Here is an 18,400-nt window from a genome sequence, read left to right on the forward strand (position 1 = left end):
GTAAAATTACAATTTTGAAGATACAACAACTTACGTGGGAGGTATCGATATTCTGACCACTCACAATATTGTCGCATTATAATTATGAAACTTTATAAACATGGCTCTTCAATTTGTAACTGACCGTCCATAAAAAGGCAGAGGTTTTTTATTTGGATGTATGTATTTGCAAAAGGGGATTTTCTATGCTATATATTTCCCACTTTATTTGTCGATTTCAGAAGGTTTGCAAACTAGTGCATAATTTAATTTCGTTGATTTCTAAGCATTAGTTCTAACTTTTCATCTAAATTAAAGTCTCCTACTGAGTGAGAATCAGTTCGATCTTCAACTACAGCAATCGCGGTCATTAATTGTGGCTAGTTCCGACCAAGGAAGCTTTCAAATCGATAGGATTTACTTCAGTAGAATCCTTTACTTCTATTTCTTGTAGTATTCATTAGATGCTATCAACGTTATTGATGCTACTTCTTTTTACTTTAATTAGTTGATTCTAATTACCTGACTGTCTTGTGAAGGAATTGAAACAAAAATTAATGCTACTGGCTTAAAAAATTTGCTGGTTCCTTTCCATGTTTTTGCGGTCTGTTTTTTTTTTGTTATATGTTCTTTTTGCTGCAACCTAAATTCTCCTACATGCATTTGCTTTGTTTTCAGGCGAATATATATTTTCTTTGTCCCTATTTTTCATAATTACTTCTGCATTTATTTTTATTTCGTTCTCTCTTTTTTCCTTGGAAACCAAAACTACGTCTAAAAATCTTTGCATTCTTTTGTCGACCTCAAATACGAAAAATACCTTACAACAGTATAACTGATGAGAGAGCTCAGGCTGTCGTAGTGAGCAGTTAGAATCAATATCTATTGCTTCAGCCGCGGCGTGAACAAGGCCAGAGGATCTAACCCTCGGAGAAAGGTCGGATTCAGATTTGTGAATATACAATTCATGTATATTGTAAAGATGAAAAATCTTATGGTTGTTATACAGCATATGTTATAGAGTTAACATCATCCTATGGTGCAGTATGATGTTAAACATCGAAGAAGAGCGTTGATAATTAAACGAAGGGAAAAATGTCTAAAACTTCATATGACACTCCAATAAGTAAAGATACAGGATAGGTTTTATCTCGACTCACCAAATGTGCATCCCTGGTAGTGAAAGTAACGGGGTCAGCAGAATCAGTGGCGCTGCAGACGTACTCCAGACGTCCAGTTACGGTGATCAGCTTGCTGCCAGTTCGAGCCAGATCAATCAGGTTCAGCCGAAGGGTATCCGCTGAGAATTCCACCTGGTTACCACAGAAATCGAGATTATAATAGGTGCATAGAAGATGTTCTAATATAATGTGAGATTCCAATCTTAATCAAACTTTATTCTGTTTACTGATTAGATTTTAGAGAAGATTTGAATGTGTCTTTTCTACAAACTTCGTTCTATGGTTCTATCAACCATTTTGTTCTGTGGTTAGTATCGAACCACAGAACGTGCTTAAGTCGAGAAAGAGTACTATATCAAGCAAACGCAACAGCAGTTTTGTAACTGTTTTTACATTAAAATACGGCCTGATTAAAAATCTTTTCCATTTCTGAGAGAGTGGAAATTCTATTATTAAAATTTTTATCCACATTGTAGCCTGAAAAGAACCGGCTAAAACGAACTGAGATTTTAGCAAAAGCCACGTATTCTGAAATAAATGCAAATAAAGTTTCATGCACAGTTTTCTTTAAAAATAGCGACCTTAGTGTTTGTTATTTTAAGCTGGATATTGAATATGGCATGAATGCATTTCTGAATACTTTTATGCAAATTCAGGCACCGTTATGGGATAGCTTTTAAATTATTTAAGAAGAATTGCAGCGTCCTAAAAGGTTTGACAAAATAACTTGTATCTGGAGGCAATAAATATATTACGTGAATACTTTTGAAACCGTGTTACATTTTCATATATGCCATCTTTTCTCTATTTGCTCAACCAGGCCATTCACAAAAAATCTCGCGTATAAATCAACAATGATGTAGGTAATCAAGTTCAATACTAACTTTTCATATCCATACATCAGTCTACTTGAGTATTCAATTTTCTATGCAAAACCTACGATGCTTATCAAAAACATTTCACATGTCCATCCAACGATAGCCAGCGAACTCACCTTCTTCAAACAGCCAATGAAGTTAGTATGGACCCTCGCTCCGGGCAGAGCCCTGGCGTTGAGGGAACCCCCCACGTGGGCTCTGGATGATGCCAGCATCGTGAACGACCCGGCCACGTGCGAGTGATCGGAATACACATCGTCTACTACTGCTGATACCTGGGAACAAGAGAGTAGATTTGAGAATATTCTGGAAATACTTTCAGTGTTTCTGAGTGTTTTTGTCGTTACTGTTCATTTCAATGTATAAATGAATACATGAGTCGCGGCCAACAGTGCTCTGAAACTAGTGTTAGAATAATCCATAAGCCAGTATTCTTTCAATTTTCATCAATGACAAAGACCAGATACACATAAAGAACCACATTTTAATAAGTTTCTAAAGGTACACGGTACAAGGTACAGGGTAGTTATTCCAAAAGCATATGATACTAAACAGTTAAGTTATATTTCCGAATATAAAATTAACTCATATTAAAATGGCGAAACTTCCACATAAGTGTGATTAAATGTTTAATCGATGCCGTGTTCAAAGTCTTGCAAACCACAGCAAATCTTACACCCCCCAAATTTATTACAGCAATGAAAAATAAAGACTTAATTAACTTCCTGAAGCGTTACCTTGTAACCACTCGAACTTTAATAATAAATGTAAAAACAAAACTTTTTTCATATCGAACCACAGAGGTTCTCAAAGTTGCCTGTCTAGCTGTTACTCGTAAAATATATTGGATAAACACTTGGCTAGCCAGATGTCCCTATTGTTAGGCTCGAGTGACGACGTAAAGTTTTGTACAGACTAGGCGTTCTTATGTACGCGTAGGCGATTACGTGTCCACAGTGAGAATGCGTGCTGAAATACGCCTCGCGCTGCACATCTAAGCAAACTAGCCAAAATTGAGCCTTTTTGAACGGCAAAAATGACAAAGAAAGTCAGCAAACCCCCATGGGGCCTTCTAGGGCCTAATCTGGCCGGGGCTGCAGGATTGTTCGAAAGAGTTACCGCGGCCCTGGCACACAAAACGCTAATGGAAGATGGTGGGTTTGTTCAGTAAGAGTATGACACTCTCTCATGCTAAACCCAAAGGGCAAGGAGTCATTTGATGATATCTAATTAAAAAACAGCACTTCGTATATGTTTTCGCTCAAAAGAAATGACAATAATGTGTGTTTGTAAACTTCTACTAGCATATTGGAACGCCAAGTCTGAACGAAGCCTTAGGTTGAAACGATGACGTAACAACATACTCATATACTAAGTTCAACTCAGTCGTGCGCGCGGCCTTATGTGTGGGTAACCCTTGTACATATACAGTGACTTTGTGTGCGTGACAAGAGGTACAGTCGGGTACAATACAGTTATTTAGGGGTTGTATACGGGTGTTTAAAGAAAAACAGTTATTACGTAATTTAATGTTTATTTATTTATAATGATTATGAATCGCTATTTGAAAAATCAAATGATGAATTTTCGGATTCGCTACTCTCCAAGGTGAATTATAAATTCTGACTCCATGTCAAAATGTCTATAGTATTCTTCTTTTTTCTTTTGTACATGTCGACAAGTATTACGCCACATCCCATCATCAATTTGACTTAAACGTTCATTTATGAGTTTCATTATTTTGTTATTTTGGTCGACATTATGCGAAGCAATATAATTTTTTAAAATTCCCTACATATTTTGTTTATATTATTATACTAGGTTATACCTCTTTTTACATTCTTAGTCCCCGAGCTAGAAAATATGTACCTAAGGAGTATTTAATTCTTAGATACTGTTAATGTCAATTTGAAAAGACTTATGAGAAAATAATGAAAAACTATATTTAATAATAAAAAGCTTTGAATGTTGTTTTTTTTTTGAAACGCTTTATCTGACTCCTTAATAATTTCTCCGTGAATAACTAGTATTTTCGTAAACGACTGTACCCATAACAAAAAGCGATAAGAACACGTCATGCTCGGACGACGTCACTGACACACGAATGAAAGTTGTATATTTACAAGCCGACGCACACATAGGGCCGCGCGCAAATCTGAGTTGAACTATCTATACAAACTTTATAGACGTTGGTGTATTATAAGCATTTGACCATGACCGGATGAAAAGCGTGAACGTGTAAATAGAATGCTATTTTCTATTAGCTGCCTCTTCGTCGCTATTCAAGAATCTGTGGAAGGAATTTGAGCTCTATTTCTGAGCTGTAAAGGTCATTGTGGTAACGACCTTGAGCTAGAATTGAATATCCACGCCACTATTAAACCTAGTAATTTCACAAAGACATTTTGCAATTTTGGAAAAGTTCTCATTCGTTCAAATGAGTTTAAAGTTTGGTCAAAGGAAAATTGTACTGTTACGCTTACAAAAGCTAGTCCTAAAATAATCTGAATTTGTAATAACTCGTGAAAGTTAGACCTTTTGGGAATACAAAGTCTATTAAGCCTAAGTGTGATGTGAATCTAAAATCTACAACCATTTACAATGTAGAAACTTTACAGGTCTTTTTAGTGTTTTTTAGCGGCTTTATCATATTCAATTCATGAAAACTTTATTTTATATCAAACTTTGTAAATTGCTGTAATTTTGTTTCATCCACCATTTTTTTTTTCGCAAGATATATTTTTTATTCTTTTCAAGGTACTAACCTTGTATATAAAAGTTTATCGAATATTTTAATACAACTATTAAGAACAATATCATATTTTTGTTTATTATCATCTCCACAAAAAGCATCTTCACAACTCTATTCCGATATCTTGAAGATAAATCCGTCTATTCTCATAAAAGAACAAGCAACTTCCCCAACTATCGGATCATCATTTTCCATTAAACCTTATAAAGAATTGTTTCGCTTTTCTCATATTTCAAACTCTCCGATCGGTTTATCCGTTGGTCTGTTGCAAAAGATATAATATCGGGAGAAACTAACAAGTATTGCAGTAACTAAGTTTTCAGAAATAACTGCTCCAAGTTTTATATTTAACTACATCGCGATAAACTAGTTGGTAGCTGTAAATCTTTCTTTAGCTGTAATTTTGTAATCTTCAGATAGAATATTTGAAAGTTTAGCATCTAAATCAGAATTAGTTTCAAGTTTATCAATATCAACTTGTTGTTTATTAATATGAATGGTATTACTTTTTACATCAAACTCAACTATACGTCTGACCATTTGTTTATATGTAGTTGTAGCCATATTTTGACCTGAAATGTTATGTCAATCTTCATCAGGTTTATCATCAACACCATTTTTACCGACTTACAAAATTCCTTCACCACAGTTACCACAAAAATCTTCATCGATCCCATTACCAAAAAGCCCCACCAAATTCATTTCACAATCGATACCTATTTCATCTTCTACAGCCAAGAACTGAATATTGACATTAAACAATAGTACTGCAGAAACCTTATCTATTGCAATACAAGCAGACTGCCGGTAACAAAGTGCAGTGGCTGCAGTAATAAGACGCCCGCTACCAATTAGGACAGTTATGGTGCTCTTAATGAATTGAGATTGAATTGCTTGTAGTTTCTAGTGACCCATATAGCTGAGTTGGTTATCAGAGTATTATAAATATTTACTAATGCCCTGTTTATTGTTTTGGTATTTTTATTTATAGGAGAGGGATTAAATCTATCAAATGTGATACGTATATGATAAGAGACTCGGATTTCAGTTATCATTTATGGAATGAAGGAAGAAAAAGAAAACACATGTTCACTAAATAATTCAATGAAATGAAAAAATAAACATAAATAATCTCATAAAAGTGGAAAAATATCTCATAACCAGTTTAAATACTAATTTAACATAATAGACAGAACGCTTTAAATACTGAATAAAACAACTAAATCCATAAGGTAGGTACACAAAAATCCAAACTCAAGTCTATAGACCCAAAAACTAGAAACCAATAACCTTACCTAAGCTTTTAATGCTAAAGTTGTTCAACATAACACAAGCTTTGAAACTGCCAATATATCAAATAAATTAGTGTATTTTGAAGTGGCGGTTTAAAATCCTGATGGTCAATGACAGGTATCCGATAGTAATTTCAAATTATGTAACAACCCTGGGAGCGATGTCACCTGATGTCTAGTTAGCAAACGTGATGGTTATGTCGACAAATTACAGAGTAGGGATGGCACTACTTATCAAACTACGACGAGCTATTTTCTTTGTTTCGAGATGACTTCAGTGTTTTTGGATCACATTTATTGAAAAGTTAAAACTTTATTCAGTTTTGCTTCAAATATTGGAACCTTTCACATCCTTATTTTATTTTTGCATTTCTGTTGACTTTGATACTTCACTAATTAACTGTTTTATATTATTATTATCTGCACTAGTGCAGTAAAGATTGATAATTTCTTTTATCTTTCTGATCTGTTAAAAATTAAATTATGTTTATAATATCTCCCTAATTAGCTCAACTACCCCATATCCCCACAGCAAATCTCCAAGGCCAAAAAATTAACATTCCCACCTTCAATTAGGCCTGACTCGTGACGAAATAGCCGTCTACCCTTAAAAAAACTTCCATTGTTTTTCATAAGACAAAGGAACTGTAAATTAAACACGCCACTAATTGGACCAGTTTATTCATAACGTCACCAGCTGCCGTTTTATTGGGATTTTAAAATGGCCGATAAATATTCATTTGTTTGTAGTTTTTTGCTGACCTTATTGTGGTGGCGTTTGTTTGTGAATTAGTTTTGTTTCTTTTTAATTGGTTGGGATTATTTGCTTTTAATTGTTAATGATTATGTCCTCATAATTGCGTTAATTTGTTTTATTTTCTATTTGGGTTCTACTCAGATTGACACTTTGATTTGCTGCTAACACAGTGCTAATACCTATACAACATACAAATATATTTTTATACAAGTTTCAGCGGTTTCACCTGCGCCCTGCATGCACTACTCCGCGCCAACGGATAAAAACTTCCAGCCTTCCTTTATAAAATAAATCCTTTATAAATAGAGTTATCTAGAACTAAAGGGGTTTTTAAATCTAACCAGTCGAGTAAAAACGTACAAACAAACTCTTCAGTTTTATAACATTGTAAGTATAGACAAATATAAAAATTAAGGAGATTAGTCGAAGCAATTGTCGTTGATAGAATTATTAAAACATCGATTGCTCGTAAAACTTGGCCGATTAAAGTTTTCAAAATGTTCCAAAGTAATGGAAGAGTTAATTGGTTAATTGACTCTCTAGCTTTATAGATTAATATTTAACTTATTTACTTAAATGGTTTGGGAACGATCAAATATGTTTGTAAAATGAAATTTTGTACCAACACTAGGTTTTCGCCGCGGATTCACTCGCGTCTAGAGACAACTTCGTCCCACGCCCAACTAAAGGAAGCCTTATCTTCCTAGGGTTTTTACTTACTACGCGCCCAACTAAAGAAAGCATATAGATACGTTATTCCGATGAATGAGCTTATATTGTCATGTTACGTCAACATTTCATTATTCATTTTTACATAAACAAGTAACATACTTATAAATTTTCGCGTTTAATTGATGAAAAGTGTTCAGTTCTAAAACTGAGCACTTAAAAACACAGAATTAATTTTTGTCGTATTGTTTGTGAAAATTATAATTCACCTTGAAATTAAATGTTATATTGCCTTTCCAAGGTTATCAATATTTAATTATAAAATATTTTAATTGAATGCCTATTATTTTAAAATTTTCTTCTAAAATTAACATAAATATCAGTGTTAATTACAAATTAAACGACACCCTAATCAAATAACATAATTTGGATTATCATAACGAAGCATAACCAAACAAACTGGAATAGATAACACGGGTAATTGAGCAAATTAATTATTTCATTACGCTATACTATATCCATTTGATAATGAAAATTAAATCAGAGAACTTTATTATGATAATTATAAACATTCAAATTAGTTTCCATTCGAACTCAATAATTATTATCTTTTGTAGATAAAACATCGTAGGGCCAATTGACTTCAAAAATTTGAAAACGCCTGACGAAATGTACCTTGACGATGTATCGTTTCTATGGATTGGCTCTCATGGAAAAAAATAGAACTAGAAACTCATAATATGTAGTAAAACTTATACGTTTTACCTGGCATATGTTCCATTCCGGACAACAATATCTACTTATATATTTTCTGTAAATAATTAAAAAAACTAAATTATAATGTATATATTTTTTTTGTAAACTTTTATGATAAAGTAACTTATTATCTTTTATACCACCTTGAGAGCAAAGCCCACAGACCTTCATATACTAATTCCAATTTAAACCTACCTATTGTGCAGCCCCTATTGTGGGGGCCTCTATTCATTGACTTTCACCCCATTACGATGCAGACGACGCCTTTTATTACAGAAAACTTTTAAATCACTAACTATTTTTAACTTCTGCCTTTAGATTGCAGCTCTATTTGATTCTCTGCGTTACTCTATTGAAGGGAATAAAGAACAGGTCATGGTTTTTACCCTTGACTTAACTGTGGGTTTGTGCAATTTAATTTAATGCCTGAATGGTAAAGACAGGTATTTTCTTTATTCAAAAATACATTTTTATTTGGATTTTTAGTTGATTTTCGACGTAAATGATTTGATGAGTCAGTAAGTTAGGTAACCTACAATATATATTAATAATATCATTTAAGGCCATATTTTTAAATAAATTTTTGATTCTCGTAATTTTAACCGCATCCCAGGGTAACTTCTTTCCAAATCCTGATCAAATATAACTTATGTCATCCGGATACAGTATAGCTCTAGCGTCGGAGCCTCGAGGGTACCGACATAGCAAAAAAATTAATAGTTAACATTAAACATGTTTACAGATAGCTGCATTCCTCTCTATAAGTTAAAATAACGACTCTATTACTTTCTCCGATATTTGCAATTCATTAGCTTCGTTTCATTTGAAATGAATTGCCACATACGTAAAATACATTTTCCCCATTCCCCATTAGTAAAATGACTAGTGCACACAGAATTTTCCCGAACTGAATTAAATTGCTGTCACGAGCAAAATTATTTCTAGAGAATATAAATTCTAAGGGCAACTGCAAACTACAGACTAAAAAGTCGGCCGACAGCTGTCAAGAATGCAATTTTTAAGATTATATTGACTTCAAAGTTTTCAGTCGGCCTAATACAGGGTAAATACTTGATCTCTGTAATGTGTGTACACATTCTTCTCCATACTGAATTATGAGCCCAAACAAACTATCGGCCGACAAAATTTTTTTAGTGTGCGATACTAAGTCCTGAAGCAATTACTCTATTCGTGGTACAGTGTTCAGTGTATTTCATGAAAATAGACATTAAAATGAGATTGATTTTCAAGAGAAATGGTAACAAGAAATTGGTCAATTATAAATTATCTTTATTAAAATCTACCAATTAATTTGAATGTGAACTGTATTTATTTATTGGTGAATTATTTTGCTTAAATAAATAATATGATACATCTGAGGGCACGGCAGTGCCCCAGCCAAGACTCGAGCAAAGCGGGCACGGCCGTAATATCTTTTCTCGAAGCGTTTCGCGGCTATTTCAGCCCCCTGTATCTTCCATGTGAACAAAGCTAGGAGTTTAGGTTTTCGATGACCAAGAGTAAGTATTAGAACAAGCTCAGTCTCAAAATTACAAGACATTTGAATAAATAGTTTACGAGTTATGAGCGGTCAAAGTTACACCATTTTGTCACTGACTCACTCACTGACCGATCATCAAAAGTCTAAGGTACTTCTAGCAAACTTAGAACCTTCAAATTTGGCACCAAGATAGGTTACTAGCTACATATAAAGGGAAAATTATAAAAACCTTAAAACTTAATAAAAAAATAGGAAACAAATTTATATTTGCGGTTTTTCAAGAACATTGTGTATGAATTTTGACTGCATTGATAACTTTGTTATTTATTTATGTAGGTACAAAATGTTACTATTTGTTTTATTGTTACGTAGTGTGGTATACTGTTATTATGTATCTGAGGGCACGGCAGTGCCCCAGCCAAGACTCGAGCAAAACGGGCACGGCCGAACTATCTTTTCTCGAAGCGTTTCGCGGCTATTTCAGCCCCCTGTATCTTCCATGTGAACAAAGCTAAGAGTTTAAGTTTTCGATGACCAAGAGTAAGTATTAAAACAAGCTCAGTCTCAAAATTACAAGACATTTGAATAAATAGTTTACGAGTTATGAGCGATCAAAGTTACACCATTTTGTCACTGACTCACTCACTGACCGATCATCAAAAGTCTAAGGTACTTCTAGCAAACTTAGAACCTTCAAATTTGGCACCAAGATAGGTTATTAGCTACATATAAAGGGAAAATTATAAAAACCTTAAAACTTAAAAAAAAATAGGAAACAAATTTATATTTGCGGTTTTTCAAGAACATTGTGTATGTATTTTGACTGCATTGATAACTTTGTTATTTATTTATGTACAAAATTTTACTATTTGTTTTATTGTTACGTAATAAAATATACCACTATTGTTATTATGTATTAAATATACATACATATGAATAAAAAAGCTAGGTTAAAATGAAATGAATAATCATAAAATCCAGATAAAATCTTTCATATTAATGCAGTGCAATAAATACTGCATGCTCGCTCGATAGATGGCGTTGTTCTGGTCTAAATCGCGCTATGGTTTCGTTACATAGCTTAGTATAAGTAGTACTTAAAAAAAAAAACAAATAATTTCATGTGATAGCGCCATTTACCTCTGAAATAGATCTCTTTTTAACCCCCGACGCAAAAACGACGGGGTGTTATAAGTTTGACGTGTCTGTGTGTGTGTGTGTGTGTGTGTGTGTGTGTATGTGGCATCGTAGCTCCCAAACGGATGATCCGATTGTAATGCGGTTTTTTTTGTTTAAAAGGTATGTCAGTCGGGAGTGTTCTTAGCTATGTTTGGTGGAAATCGGTTCAGGTCTTCAAGGTCATCAGCTCGTTTGCTAGATGTGATAGGAATGTTACACGCTCTGTTTACTTGCAAGTATATGTGGGATCTGAAATTTGAAACGCTAATGTCTTTTGGAACCACTGAGCTGGTCTGCTGTTAGGGCACGAAGGTAGGAGACGTAACCCTGAGCTGCCTTTTAGTAAACCCATCGAGTTTGGGCTCGTTGAATTTGTCTTGACGAGTTCTCTTCATGTTTCTGATTGACGAGAACCTGATGCTGGAAATGGGATGTGGCGGATGGAACCCTGAAATGTCGGAATGAAACGGATAAACCGATTTATATTTTTGCTGTAAATCTAGAATGTCCAAAGGTTAATCTTTATTGTTTCTCAGTCTGTGCAATTTTCCCAGAGCCAGTTTGTCATGAGGATTGTTAAACAGTTCCTTTGGCCGAGATCGCATATAGCGACCCCATCTTAAGATAAAATAAATTAAATGAAAGAAGGAAAAATTAAGGAGCTCCTTTAAAAAGCATGAAATAAAATTAAATTATAAATTTAAAAAAACCCCCGACCCAAAAAAAGTATGCAATAATTATAACAAAAGGTTAAAAACGCTAAACCCTATAAAAGCAAAAATAACTTTTAACACTAGGTACGTAAACTAAATTTTGACGTGTCGGGGGACCGCTTTTTACCTTCATAAATACTTACATAAATAAAATGATACCTACCTAATTACAACATTCGTTTAAAAAAAAAACACGTATCTAAAGTAATGAATTAGAGCGGTCCCCCGACACGACAAAATTTAGTTTACGTACCTAGTGTTAAAAGTTATTTTTTGCTTTTTATAGGGTTTAGCGTTTTTAACCTTTTGTTATAATTATTGCATACTTTTTTTGGGTCGGGGGTTTTTTTAAATTTATAATTTAATTTTTATTCTAAAAGATATTCGATTCAAGAATTCGAAATGTTTTAGTTAAAAAAAATGTTGTTTACGTGCTACTTTAGGTGTAAATATTTAGTTTGTTATATATTTAGTTACTTGCATGTAAGTTAATTTAATTTGTTATATACTTAGAGAAGAAAGAGACCTACAAAAAATAAATTAGATCCCACCAAAAACATTGAATGTAAAAAAAAAGCCAATCCTCTACGCAATTCCTCCACCGTAAAAAGTTTTGAGATCGCATAGAAGCCAAGTCCTGTTCAACATTATTTGTAATAATAAATCAATATTTTGTGACTATAATATCAATAGTTTTGTTCACATTACAATAATATTGTCTTGGCCATGAGCACAAGTTAAAAGTCGCTCCTTGAAATAATGTGTTGAATTGATAAATATATATTATGGACATGATTTTACGATTGGACTGATTGGAATTTGAGATCACCATGGACTAAACATGCGCCATAGTACATGTGCAGTTCATTGATGTTGGATGATACTCACTGTCGGTCATTTAGTAACAATCGAATAAACTAAAAGTATTTAATTATTTGATTTTAAACTTCATGTTTGACTTTCACCTCTCCGCTATGCTGTATTATATTTGTAGTTTATTGTGCTCATGGCCAAGTCAATATTATTGTAATGTGAACAAAACTATTGATATTATAGTCACAAAATATTGATTTATTATTACAAATAATGTTGAACAGGACTTGGCTTCTATGCGATCTCAAAACTTTTTACGGTGGAGGAATTGCGTAGAGGATTGGCTTTTTTTTTACATTCAATGTTTTTGGTGGGATTAAATATACATACATATGAATAAAAAAGCTAGGTTAAAATGAAATGAACAATGATAAAATCTTTCATATTAATGCAGTGCGATACATACTGCATGCTCGCTCGATAGATGGCGTTGTCCTGGTCTAAATCGCGCTATGGTTTCGTTACATAGCTTAGTATAAGTAGTACTTAAAAAAAATCAAATAATTACATGTGATAGCGCCATCTAGTATCTACCTCTGAAATAAATCTCATTTGTTCTAAAAGATATTTGATTCAAAAATTCGTCAATTTCGAAAATTATTAGTTTATTTAAAAAAAAAATTGTTTACGTGCTACTTTAGGTGTACATATTTAGTTTGTTATATATTTAGTTAGTTGCATGTAAGTTAATTTAATTTGTTATATACTATAGAAGAAAGAGATACTTAGAGAAGAAAGAGACCTACAAAAAATAAATTAGATCCCATCAAAAACATTAAATGTAAAAAAAGCCAATCCTCTACGCAGTTCCTCCACCGTAAAAAGTTTTGAGATCGCATAGAAGCCAAGTCCTGTTCAACTTTAATTGTAATAATAAATCAATATTTTGTGACTATATCAATTAAATAGTTTTGTTCATATTACAATAATATTGTCTTGGCCATGTGCACAAGTTAAAAGTCGCTCCTTGTAATAATGTGTACATACCATTGAATTGATAAATTCTATATGGACATGATTTTACGATTGGACTGATTATGCACTGAAGAACTTAGACAAGGACTTAAAAGACTTAGAATTTGAGATCACCATGGACTAAACATCCGCCAAAGTACATGTGCAGTTCAGTGATGGATGATACTGACTGTCATTTAGTAACGATTGAATAAACTAAATGTATTTAATTCTGTGATATTAAACTCCATGTTTGACTTTCACCTTTCCAAGATATGCTGTATTATATTTGTAGTTTATTGTGCTCATGGCCAAGTCAATATTATTGTAATGTGAACAAAACTATTTAATTGATATAGTCGGGTCATATTCAAAAAAATTGTATATAAAAACGTCCAACACAGTTATTCTTTTTTAAAAAATAGCTACTGGCCAATTACTCTTAAAAACAGAATAAACATTTATTATTCAGCATTATGAAAAACAAAAATAACGCTCCATAATCCTCAATGAATGATTAATTAAAAGAAAACTACAACGTAGAACATTTGTTTTCATATAAGCAATGCGTGTCCACATTCTTGGCGCGACATTTAAAAAACATTTTATTATTCAATATTAGTATTTTAACTGACAAATAATTTATTTCTTAGCAGAGCATTGTGGAACCTGAAGGAATTTGCTAAAATTATCATGAAATATAGCACGCAGGATTCAGGAATAATTAATTAAAGCATGTCTTGATTTCACTTCATTTCTGTTATTCCTGTCTGTTACGTTAGTAATTTTAATCTTTTTGTAGTAGTTATCAAAATTATTTTACCTAAAACATTAGCAACTGAACTGTCAAAAGAATCGACGAATCAAAAATGTTCGGTAATTTTGTTAAGCGCAACAAGCACGAAATATTGTGGTGCAGTGATTATTCGACAGTTAAAAGTTACTTATTACTGTGAGACTTTTAAAGTATCGGTAAGTAGTTTTACTGTTTTATAACTCAGCTTAGAATAAATGTATATTGATACTATCACTGTACTATACAAGTTTCGTATAAAGTAAGAATTAGCATTGAAAAAGAGTTTTTTTTAGATTAGACACAAGCAATTTATTCATATCGGTTATCATATCGATTACTTTTTTCTGTGATGTAACAGATATGAGCGGTTAAGGTTTGCTCACAGTGTACGTACCGAGATAAAAACGTATTTAATCAAACCTACCACTTTTCTTTTTATTTTATAATTTTGTAAAGGTATCTTTACGAAAAGTCGACATGGACAAATTAAATAAAAATCAATCCACAAATAAAATTTAAAACTTGAACATGTATTCTATCGTTATAAATTTTTACAATCGATATTTGCATGTATTATAGTGGGATAAGTTTGAGATAGTTGAGAAAAATAATTTTACCTACGTACTTCCTAGGGACGGCTTTAGTTCGGTTATAAGAATTACTGTGGGGTTTGTTGTAAAATATTTAATATTTACGTATTAAGGTTTTTTTTCTTCACAGGCAAAATGCTACTAACACCAGCTGAACGACAGCGAAATTATAGAAAACGATTACTACCTACTTATTTTCTTTTAAAATTATGTCGTTGTATACTAACCCTAATAATTCATCTCCGTTACTTTTCTGTTATAATAATATAGCTTTCCTATCTGTTTCATATCCGTTATTTACAATTATTTTGAAAACGACCCAGTCACAAAATATTGATTTATTATTACAATTAAAGTTGAACAGGACTTGGCTTCTATGCGATCTCAAAACTTTTTACGGTGGAGGAACTGCGTAGAGGATTGGCTTTTTTTACATTTAATGTTTTTGATGGGATAAAATATTACGTAAAATAAGAAGTACAATAACATACTGTGTAAATATAATATAAGGTTTCGTTCTATCAATTTTTTATTTCGAAATTCTTGGTGTGCTTTATTTTAAATCAGTCGTCATATATGTGTGACAGTTTGTCATTGTGTGTGTGTGTGTAATAATTTATTTTCGTCATCATTTTGTCTAGGGCACGGAATTTACTTCAAGATACTTAAAAATCAAAGATGAATAAGTCACAAAAGAAAAGAATTAAAGTAGGAAGAAATTCAAAAGGAAAGGAAGATTTAATTTATTTATTCCGTGCTAAAAAATCTAAAGGTGTACGTCTTAAGGAAGATTTGGTTACGAAGCTAATGAATAATACTTACCCTGCAGAAACTGGTAAACGGCGTGATCTGCAACAATAATAAGCTTAATTAGTATGCGAAACAACGTTCCGCGTCAAATGATATACAGAACAAAATGTACCTTGTTTGTTTCTAAATAAATGATAAAAGGACCAAACTGTTCGAGCATACCAAGTATTCTCACCATGTGAAATTAATCAAAGTACCTACTACATATATGTGGGTGAAAAGATTTTAATGACTAGATCAAACAGATTATTTTTACTGATGATTTATGTGAAAAAACAACGGAAATAAGTCTAAAACATCGGAACCTTCTTCAAAGTCTAGACAGTCAGACATTCAAGCTCGCGTGTAACACCTACCAACCATTAACAAGACAGTCCATCACAACATAAACCCAAACTAATCAATATCCAACTAAGACCACGTCAAAATACCTTCATCGAACGAAAAAAAAAGATCACCTATTCACCTTCGAAAACCTAATCTATCACAAAACTAGAAGTAGGTACCTAAATAAATCTACGCATCAAATCCAGGTCACATGACCAGTTCCGATAAGCCCCCAATATTCCCAAAGAATGAGAAAGCCCCACATAATACATAATTAAAGATAACGGAATAGCTAGGAATGGAACGGGCTCGCACGCAGTACGTAAATAAACTATTTACTAGCGGTTTGTGCCTCGTTTAGAATGGTTACTCGACTTGCATGTCGGTCGGATGAGGAAACGGGGAGTATGTGGAAGTTTGTCCTTTTGATACTAAACGGAATTTTATACGACTAACATCCCGATTCAGAAAGGATCTTTAGAAAGTATTCTATATCTGTCAATATCAACTCGTTACAGGTATTTCCTACTTTTAGTATGATGAGAGAAAATAACCCAAATAATTTAAGAACAGGAGAGAAGAACAGTTACTTTATAAAATTCTGCTAAAATTTAAATCAGCACTTTCTACGTAGAACAAGCATTGAAAGATCTCAGGCTTTTCTGAATTCAAACAATGTCATACATCGTTTTACCCTTCTGAAAGGAATGATTATGAATGTAATAAATCGTGATCGAGTAACCTCATAGTAAGCCATTTAACACCAGCTATCTTGTGGTAATAGCGTAATAAATCTGCAAGCAATTGGGTCTCCAAAAGAGGTCACACGTTGTGCAAAAATTGATCACGAGACTCATTTTTGGCGCATTACACATTCATGATACCGAATTCTATGAAGTTACTTCAGAATTATGAAAAATATTATCATTTACGACATGTTTAGTGACTATAAATTTTTAACTTCTGTTTGAAAATATAACCATCAATGCTTCATAATTTGTTTCACTCCTCTTGAACGTGAAGTGCAGAAATAAAGCCAATTGCAGATTAAATTACTTCACATTTATTGTTCAATTTCGCTTTTGCAATTTTTCCACCATTCGAAGCCCGTGTAGGTAAGTATGACAGAAAAAATGCAAATATGACAAGCAATGAATTAATACGGGCTGTAAAAACATCTTAAGCTACGATATCATTGTAATATCATAATTGCATGAATTCAACCGTCGAAATTAAAATTCACAGGTGGTGCTGTTGAAGTGAAGCACACAAAATCAACGAAAGCTGTCACAACAGCAAAAACTCCACAATATATAAAGATAAATTATTTAAAATAAATTACGCGCCAGTAAAGCGGTCATCGTTCAAACACTCCTCCGACCGATATACAGGAAACATATACCCCAATTCCACTACCGACCAAATTTATCGCCGCAAAATTGCTTCAATTACAAAAGCCAAAAGATCGAATACACACTAATTACGTTCAAGCGAAACACTTGAAATATTCGCTTTTCGACGAAAAAATCGTTTCGACTTTAATAATCAAATTACTCGGATACGAATCGATTCAGTTTTTTGAAGTAATGGCACCAATGATGGATGGGTTTTGGTTTAAACACGCCAATGGGCCATAAGTCGTGTGCTATCGATCTGAGTTCAAGGTACAGCTTGCAATAAAGGCCTGGGGTCATAAAATATTTGTAGAGCGATGAAAGCGCTTTATATTCGGCTGATGAAATCTCGGAACATGGGGGTCGTATAAATAAGAAAGGGTGAATCGACGGTCGCTGATTGTAGTTACATGCGATTACATGAATTGTATGGAATATTTTCAATTACACATATCATTTGAGGTTCCTATTCTGGTAGCAAGTTAATCTTCATCGGTTCTTAGTAAACTGCCTATCTTAAAAAAAAAAACAGTTTTCTATGATTAACAGTAACAAATAAATTAAAGTAATGCTTACCTCTTGTATCCTTCGATGTACTGTCAGCTTATGCCACTGATGATCATCGAATCTGGTCTTAGCTGGTTTGATATGCATCTCTTGCTTGCCATTGCCCAGTCCCATCGTAAGCGAGACGCCACCATCCCGTACGGCAAGGTTGAGGTAGTCTGCTTCATGACCTGTACATAAAGAATAGAATAAGGAGATGATCTTTAGTTTAGTCTCTAGTCTTCTGTTAGGGTATTGGGGATTGCTTGATAAAGTTTTTCTGGGACTCAAAAGGACATCTCTGAAGATATGTCATTTATCATCCAGAACAGGAGTTATTTGTTTTGCATCCGTTAGGCTTTAATTGTTAAATTAAAGCCATTTTCGGATTGATTCATATTGAATTAGCTGATTAGAATATTCAAGCACATGGTGTAATCAACCGACATCACA

General features: G+C 33.2%; 1 protein-coding gene across 1 annotated transcript in view; it reads right to left on the reverse strand.

The window, feature by feature from the left end:
- The window catches only part of LOC110372505 (neurexin 1), a 76,348-nt gene that overhangs the window by 21,469 nt on the left and 36,479 nt on the right, over window positions 1-18,400 (reverse strand). Inside the window, exons 3-6 of the mRNA XM_064039616.1 lie at window positions 17,978-18,138; window positions 15,693-15,719; window positions 2,155-2,313; window positions 1,140-1,292 (exon numbers count right to left, since the gene is read on the reverse strand). Coding sequence (XP_063895686.1) covers window positions 1,140-1,292; window positions 2,155-2,313; window positions 15,693-15,719; window positions 17,978-18,082 — 444 coding nt within the window. The 5' untranslated portion in view covers window positions 18,083-18,138. The remainder of the gene's footprint in view (window positions 1-1,139; window positions 1,293-2,154; window positions 2,314-15,692; window positions 15,720-17,977; window positions 18,139-18,400) is intronic.

The sequence above is a fragment of the Helicoverpa armigera genome, chromosome 20 (genome assembly GCF_030705265.1).
Source record: "Helicoverpa armigera isolate CAAS_96S chromosome 20, ASM3070526v1, whole genome shotgun sequence".
NCBI lineage: Eukaryota > Metazoa > Arthropoda > Insecta > Lepidoptera > Noctuidae > Helicoverpa > Helicoverpa armigera.